The 8981-nt window shown below is 41.2% G+C and overlaps 1 protein-coding gene across 1 annotated transcript; it reads right to left on the bottom strand.

The window, feature by feature from the left end:
* Positions 1–580: 580 nt before the first annotated feature.
* On the bottom strand, positions 581–3557 carry LOC112588630 (uncharacterized). The gene is made up of 2 exons (XM_025299218.1): positions 1274–3557; positions 581–843 (listed from the first exon to the last, which is right to left on the bottom strand). Exons 1-2 carry the CDS (start codon positions 3555–3557, stop codon positions 581–583), a joined length of 2547 nt encoding a protein of 848 aa, XP_025155003.1.
* Between the last annotated feature and the right edge of the window lie 5424 nt (positions 3558–8981).

Here is an 8981-nt window from a genome sequence, read left to right as displayed (position 1 = left end):
CAATTATTACTAAGTTTACAATAAGATTTCTTATATGATCATAGCACAAGTGAGATAAGTTATTTAAATCGAAGCCTTGTATGCGCAATCCGGAGATTACTTCTAAATATTTAGATGAACAATCGGCACATTGAGTGACAGGTTTCAATTTGGTGATTAGTGTTTGACAACGCGAGCAATGGTGAGGGTTTGGCCTGCCTTCTACAAAACCGTGAAATGTGCCGTACGAATAGCCGAGTGGAAACTTTAGGTTGGAGTAGCAGGGGGTACAGTAAACGGTGGTTCCGTTGTAATTAGTGTGTGCGACCGTAGTCATACACTGGCTTGTATATATTCCCGAGAACAAGGTTAATAAGGGGTGTACCTTTTGTTTAAAGGTTTTGCATGTACACATTATGATTTTGTTAGGTTTTGTGGGTTGGGATTGGTCGTAATATGGTTCAATAGGTACGTAGTGAATGTTGGAGAACTATGGGATCTTCAAGATCGTCGAGTGTTTTACCGCGTTGTCGCAGTAATTCTAGCAAGTGATTGTAAGCTCTTGTGCAATAATAGCAGTTTAGGATTGGCTGTGTCTCTATTATGGGGGCAAAGCACATGTGACATATTTCGAGTTCATATTCTTGTCCATCAACAAAAGCGTGTAGAATAGCAAATGTGTAATAATCGTCATTGACAGTAGGATTGGCGGTGTAATAGCAGGATGAGCATAGTATGATGTTGAGGAGGGAGTTAGAATATCCTTTTGCCCTAAGGCACACAGGTATGCGGAGGTTGGGTAACTGCTGTGGTTCCTTGGTGCTTTCTGAGGCGCACCTAGGTTTATCTCGTATCCAATGCATCCTGAAACAGATGCAATATATTAGTATTCATCCCGGGTCAATGTGCGAAACCTTGAGTTTGTCCGCATGCACGATTCTAAAATGATTTTTATAAAGTATCTTAACATTATTATTAGGGAGTATTTGTATAATTTTGTAAGGGCCTGTGTATTGATCGCTGAGTTTTCCTTTATTAGGTTCTTTCAATAAAAAGACTGAGTCTCCTTCCCTAAAATTCCAGGGTTTCTGGCGCTTATCATAGTAATATTTATTTCTCTCTTTTGACTTAGTTAGATTTTCTCTAGCCTCTAGTTGTGTGTCTTGAAGTCTGTTAAAAAGGTCAGTGAGGTAAGAGGCGTAGGTTGGCTCAGAGTAATCTTCAATAGGAACATAAGAGGAAGGAAGCCTAGGTATTTTACCAAAAATTAATTCAAAAGGTGAATATTTAGTACTTTCGTGGATACTTGTATTATATGAAAACATTGCTAAATGTAAGTGTTCATCCCAGTTGGTGTCGCGAGTGATTTGCGTTTTGAGATATTCCATTAGCACATGATGCGATCGTTCAATTGATCCGTTGGATTGTGGATGATAGGCGGTTGTTTTGTATTGTTGTATCCCAAATTTTCTGGCAATATTTTTCATTAGGGAAGTTAAGAAATTGGAACCTTGATCGGTTAGAAGAGCTCGCGGCGCTCCGTAAATACAAATGAAATGTTTGACAAACGCGTCAGCTATTGTAAGTGATGTAGTTTCAGCAAGAGGTATGGCAAGAGAGTATTTAGTGAGGAGGTCTTGGATAGTAAGGATATAAGAATTTCCCGTATCAGTAATAGGCAAAGGACCCATAATGTCCATGGAAATTTTGTCAAAGGCAGCACCGGGAGTGTCGGTGATGACCATAGGTTGCTTGATCTTTACGCGGGTAAGTTTCTTAAGTTGGCATGTACGACATTGTTGAATAAAAGCTTGTACGTCCCTTTTCATCGTATTCCAATAGTATGACATTCGTAGCCTGTTGTAAGTCTTGGTGACACCTTTGTGTCCGCCTAAAGCGCTCGCGTGATTTTCCAGAATTAAATTTTCCCTATCTTCTAACTTGGGTGTCTGTATTACTCCTTCGCATATTGTAATTCGCAAGGATGTATCTTCAAAGTGTTTCAAAATTTGTCGTTGCACATAATCCCAAGGGATCGCGTCTAAATAATGTGTTCGTCTGATAGAAAAAGATTTTAGTTGCATTTCGTTTACTACATCTACAAGAGATTTTATACAATTCTTTATGTTCTCGTGCTCTATCATTATTCTGTCATCTAGCTTTACTGGTAAAGATATGAGAACATTTTTCCCTATAGAGTTTACTTTAGCTCTTTCAAGGATAATATTGGTATAGCTTGGCAGTTTGTTTGTTTTCTCGTACTCGTTTGAACCATTATCGAAAGGTGTACCGTCACCTTTTATAAACACTACGTGATTGTCCTTTTGTGACATCAGGGAGTCTCGAGTGAGTTTAACTTTTAATAGGGTAGGATTTCTTACGATGTCGCCTATTTCGGCGGGTATGGAGAGGGCATCAAATATTTCTTCGCTAGAGTCAGAGCTGTCGTCCAGATGGTCCGATAATAAAGATTCGTCGTCAGTGTCGATTTCTGGTATGACGTGGGTATTTTGTAGTATAACAGGAGTGTGTACCCTGGGTGGTTCTATAACCGGTACAGGGTCAGGTGTGTCTCGGGATGATGAAGGATGTACACTCTCATTAGTATTAGGATTTTGTTGCTCCGGGGGAAATGTAAAAAGTGATTCATTGGAGTCTTCGTTGTTAAAATTCAAGGGTAGAGTGGTAACAATAGGATTTCGTGAAAGGGCATCAGCATTGCTGTTCAAAGTCCCTTTTTTGTACTGTATTTCATATTCATATTCAGCGAGTTTCGTTTTCCACTTCCATAATCTGGATGAAGGATCTTTTATCGACTGAAGCCACATAAGTGGTTTATGGTCGGTGATTATCTTAAATTTTTGCCCATACAAATAGGGTCTGAAATATTGAACACAGTATACGATGGCTAAACATTCCTTTTCAATGGTAGAATAATTTTGTTCCGCGGGGTTCAAGACGCGTGAAGTGTAAGCAATAGGAAGATCCTGTCCGATAGGACCTTGACTAAGAACGCCTCCGATGGCATAGCCAGACGCATCAGTTGTAAGATTAAAAGGTTTTGTGAAATCTGGATATTGGAGTATAGGATGCGAGCACAAGGATTCTCGAAGGATGTTGAACGCGTGTTGTTGAATTGGGCGCCATATATATTCCTTATCTTTCTTCAATAAATCCGTTAAAGGTTTAGCAGTTTTCGAGAAATCAGGTATAAATCGTCGATAGTATCCGGCCAATCCGAGAAATTGCTTAATTTGCTTTTGAGTGCGCGGGGTAGGGAATTCTTTTATAGATTTTATCTTTTCCGGATCCGGTCGAACACCGTCGGATCCTATTATGTGGCCTAAGTATGCTACCTCTCGGCGTAGAAATTCGCATTTGTCAGGTTGTAGTTTCAAATTTGCCTTTTGTAATCTATTCATTAGTTTATTGAATTTGATTTCGTGTTCATGCAAGGAATTAGCGTAAATAACAATGTCGTCCATATAAACGAATAATTCGTTGCCTTGAAGGCCTGATAGTACATTGTCCATCAGCCGTTGAAAGGTTGCGGGCGCATTCTTAAGACCGAATGGCATTCTCTTAAATTGATAGTGCCCGTAAGGAGTAGAAAAGGCGGTTTTGGGGGGGGCTTCAGAAACATAGGGATTTGGTGGAAACCTGACGCTAAATCAAGAACAGAGAAGTATTTTGCACTACCGAGTTGATCTAGAATATCAGTAATATTCGGAAGAGGATAAGCGTCTCCTATAGTTTTTTCGTTTAACAGGCGATAGTCTATTACCATGCGCCATCGTTTGTTTCCATTCGAATCTGGTTTCTTAGGAACTATCCACAAGGGAGAGTTATAAGGGGAAGTAGAGTGTTCGATAATATTATTTTTTAGTAAATCGGTCACCTGCTTGTCTACCTCTTCTTTATGGACGGGAGGGAATCTGTATTGTTTTACGTGAACCGGGGCATTGTCTGTTGTAACTATGTAATGATGCGCGGCGTTGGTGATCCCTAAGGTTTCACCGGGAATGTGGAACTTATCAGCGTGATTTAGTACTAGTTTCTCAATATTCCGTGCTTCTTCGCGATTGAGATGAGAGAGACGTAGTAGTTGCAAAATTCGCGCGTTGCGAGATGAGAGAGGACCAGCGGCCGTATCAGACTCTAGTACATCAACAGCACCGCAAACGATTGTACCTAAGTTACTAGTCGCGTGCGTATCCGATAAACAGTGAGAATAATTATTACAGGAATTGGAATTGAGTGGGCGGTGTGCATGAGACAGAGGACCAGAGACCGAGGGATGCCCTAAGGTATCGCCGGTACCACAGACATTTACCGTTCCTAAGCAAGGTTCTGACTGTGTATCCGTTGTGTTTATTTGATTCACGAAATTAAAACGAGATTTAAAGTGTTTAACTTGTGAGGATGTGTGTTCTAGAGGACCTGTAGCATTCGCCTGTCTGCAAGAGGCGTCAGCACCGCGGATCGCGTCAGTACCTGAGTACGACCTTCCCGTGGTATCCGGTGTACGTGTGCGTTTAAGAGGACCTGAGGCCGTGCGACATTCTAAAATATCATCGGCACCGCAGCCGGGTGACGTGCCTAAACGTTCGCTCGATTGCGTATCCGGAGTGTGTAAAAGAGTAGAAGAAACGAGATCGGAATTAGGAACCTGATGTACGGCACCAAGAGGACCTGTGGCTTCTGCATCGCGGAGTAAATCTATACCTAGGTGAGAGATTTCCGCGATATCCGGTGTACCGTAATCTTGAAGTTCCGTTACCGGAATTGGAATAGTGTGTCTGTATTCTGTGGTGTTGAATATAGGAAGATGGCCTTTGCCATTAGAATTAGAAATAAGGGCGTTTCCTAAATAAACTCCCTGTGCAACATTCAGGAGAGGAATATAACCACTGGATTTCTCAGGGTTAGAAATAATGACGTGGAAAGGAGCGACGGTACGTGGTTGTATCACAAAGGATTCTTCCTCTATGAAAGGTATACTAATTTGTTCGCACCGGACGCGTTTATTGTGATAATCGATACTTGCGTTGTGTTGTTTAAAGAACTCGTTTCCTAAGATTCCGTGTTCTCTAAAAGGAAATTCATCTGGCAGCACGTGGAAGTTAGTAAGTTTCCCGAGAATTGTAATTTGTAGACATCCCATGGTAATTATCGGTTTAGGTGAGATGCCTTGTAGAGTCAATTGTACGTCATTATTTACGTGCACGCCAGAGTCTAAAAGATCGCGTCGAATTAAGTTCACGGCGGATCCTGAGTCGATCATAAAAAGAGCAGTTTTGTTAAGATTCGGCGACGAAAGCATGACGTTCGGGACGTCTCCTGAGATTGTATTTAAATTTATGCGTTGGAGGTTCCGGGTTCCTCCTGAAATTGAACCAACTTTTGAATAGGACGCCCTGTCTGTTCCGTGTCGCGGCGGGCATCGCTCTGGACCGGGACACGGGTCGCGTTTTCCGGAGCGGCGGCTTGCGCGGGCGTGCTTGTATTTTCTAGTGACCGCCTATAAGCTAATTTACGGCACTCGGACATTATGTGTCCGGGGGCTTTGCAATAGCGACATAGAATAAGTGAAGGGGCATTGGGTCCTGGTTGCCCTGGAATCAGAGGTTTCACGAAGGGGATTGGCGATCGCTGCAGTATTTGGCGAGGTTGATTGTTTTGATAGGAGGGGTTAAATTGAGGGCTCGAATTGAAGGGGTTTGTGTCCTGTCGCGCTAAAGGGAGTGGTCGATTTGGAAAAGAAGATTTGCGCCTACTTGTCTCAGTCTCTAGTGTTTTAGATAATTGTATGGCTTTAGTAAAGGCCTCCTCTAAGTCTTCGTATCCCTCGAGTTTAACCCGAATTAGTAAATCAGACGGTAGGCCATTGACAAAACTCTCTAATGTGTCCCTGTCTACAGTGTCGATTATCCATCTGTCTAAGTGTCGGTTTTGTACTAATTCACAGTCTAAAATGGCTGTGCGTAATTCTTTTATCCGCGCGATATAATCAAAAATTGATTCTTGAGGCTTCATATACGCATTGCCTAATTCGCCTCTATATTGATTGAGAGATTTATTTGGCCCGAATATTAATTTTAATTTTTGCAATAATTCCGCGACGCTATCATAACGTGAGCCTTCTACAGCAGTGTATGCGTGTCCTTGCAGTTTACTTAAAATTAGTTGACATAGGTAAGGTTCGTGTGACGTGGGTATTAAATCGAGTGCTCTCTCGCATGTTTTACAAAATTGGAATACGGACATCCGTTGTCCATCGTACTTAGGAATTGAATCAGCTATATCTTTCAAACGAATAAATGGGGCGTCAACAGGTGAATTTGGAGGAGGAGGGCACGTGGTTGGTTCGTGATGACGCGGAGATGCCTGTCGAGGACTCACTTGTGGAGTGCGTGCGTTAGTGTGTTCGCGTTGGCTTTGCAAGGAAGCTACTTGCCTATCTAAATGCTGTATGTGTGAGGGTATTTCTCTGAGACTCGCTAAATCCCGTTGCATGATTTCTATTAGTTTGACTAAATTTAATATGTCGGTAGGAGAGCTTAGATGTGTCGATTCCCGTGCTTCAATTTCTGCTTGTCGTCTTTCTAAATCTAGCTGTTGCGCCTGAAGGGCTTCGCTTTGTTCACGTATAATTTTCTCCTTTTCGCCCATGCGTTTGGTAAGAATGTCTACCTCGATCGCTGTCAGGGCCTGTCCCTGTTCTTCTGATTCTGATTGCGACTTGTCCGTCCCGGACAAAGATTTATTTGAACGCGTATGATATGCCATTGCGAAATGAAACTACGAACTATATTATGCAAAAGAAATGCTCCTAAGAGTTCGAGAAACCCCACGAGTTTCACCTAAATGTACGAGGGTTGTAAGAAAATTCTAACTTCTAAAAGAAGAATGTTCTAAGTATATACAAAAAGTTATCAACCTATTCTAGGATAAGGCTAGGAACAACGGTAAACAAGAGGATGCTCCTAAGAGGTTGTGTAAGAAACGTAAAATGTTCCCCCTATTCCGAAATTTTGGCCTATCCCACCGCTGCCACCAAAAGTTGTTGTTGTGTAACGTCTCGCGTCTCCCTAGGGATCGTGATCCGCCTGCTCTCTATTTATTTAGGCCTACCTGCTTACACCGGCACTGCCTGGGATGCCGAGAGCTTTTCCGGACAGATGGTGAAAGGGGGAAATATGGTGATTGTAGGTGATATAAAGATTATGGCTATTGATAGGAATAGAGACTAAACAATTGTTTATTTAACAATGAGACAATATGATAGTTAAAAGTGTAATATAAATGAGTGATAATACTTATAGTTATATAATTAATGAATACAAATGTGGTTTACATTATATAGCTGCTGTAATGAGTTACAATGAAGTGTTGAGAAATGTACAGTTATCCTGCCCGGTGGAAGTAATGAAGGTGGTACGGTAATTTGCGAGGAGTTTCAGTGAGAGAATAGGACTCCAGTTGGTAAATGTAGGTGGCTGTCTTGTTGTTGAAAGTGTCGTCCTGTGTTAAATCTATCAATTCTATGTCTAGAGTTTCTGTCGTCGAACGCTGTTTAACCAGCCGAGGGTTGCGCGTGTGAGCCCTGTAAGAGCTTGGTAAAGAATGCGAATCCGGAATGAAGTGTCTTTGTGTGGAATGTAATGGACGTGGAGCGTATTTAAATGTGCTTATGAGTCTGTTTTGTAATAAAAACTTGATGTACGATGGAGGAACTAGATCGTGCCCCGTGATATCTTGTATTATACGGGGTTTGGTGGGGTCCATGTGTTGAGACAACAGGGCCGCTCGTCGGCAAGCTTCCTTACGTAGCTGCCTTGCCTTCTGTTTAACGCCCCCGCGATGTTTATTTGGCATCTAACGGATTGAGTTTAAGAATAACATTTTTGGTCGGACAAGTTAAAATAGCAATTGATAAAATTAATTATTGAGTGAAAAGGACTCTTGTGACTTTAGTTATCCGTTGCCAGAGTACTGTAAAAGTACTAATAATTAATGCTTACTACCATGCTTTGGCAGGGGTTAGGTTATGCGGATTGTAGGAGAAGGATAATTGAGGCGGGTGGCGGCTGTCAGCTGCGCCCCTGAGATTGAAGGATGCTAAGCACTGTACAGGTTATTAATTCACAAGTTAAATTTCCTGATCTTGATGGAAAAGGGGTGGTCTTATGAGTTGGACGGGATGGATAGGATGCTTGAGCCGAGAGGCACCCGTAAGGCGCTCCTCAGTCTGGACAAGGATAGAGGCGGGTAGCTCCAGTAAGGCGCTTCCCTAAAAGTGAGCAAGATCTATGCTTAATAATGTAAGATTCAGATTTAATGGTTAATGAACTATAAATTCCTCTGGCAAGAGATGTTATGGCACCAATTGATTTAAGTAACTGAATAAAAAGGACAAAGATTTAATGAATGCTTAATATCTTCCTTTCAAGAAAATGCTCGAATAAGAGGAAAAAGGCTGCCGATAAAACAAGGATGCTGCATAAATTAAAATGCTTAGTAGAAAATATTGAAGGATTGTATGCCGATGCAATGGCATATGTTCGTTGTACAAGAGAATCCGGTGATTTTAATGGAAATTGTACAATAGCAAGTAACACAGTGAGGTAATTAAGGCGTATGCCGATGCAATGGCACACGTCTACACATACACAATAAAATCAGTTACAATTCAATAAATGCATATACATATATATATGTGGGTGGGGAAGGATGCACTTCATGAAATGATTTATATTATTCCAGCTTTTATAATGGATAATGTCAAGATCTTGTCGTTATTAAGAATATACTTTCGTCTAAATAAACAATGAGATTGTAAAATATTATTAATCTGAAACCTTAGTAACTTATTGTTTAATATAGAATAGTCTTTACGGGTAATGGTAATAGCAGAACGCAGTATATTTTATATGTGCAAGTGCAGGTTACAGTGGAAACAGTGGGAATATTATATCAAGTACATAATTATACATGAAATT

The sequence above is a fragment of the Harpegnathos saltator genome, unplaced genomic scaffold, assembly GCF_003227715.2.
Source record: "Harpegnathos saltator strain DR-91 unplaced genomic scaffold, Hsal_v8.6 scaffold255, whole genome shotgun sequence".
In the NCBI taxonomy this organism is placed as follows: Eukaryota; Metazoa; Arthropoda; class Insecta; order Hymenoptera; family Formicidae; genus Harpegnathos; species Harpegnathos saltator.
This window is presented reverse-complemented; position numbering and strand designations above follow the sequence as displayed.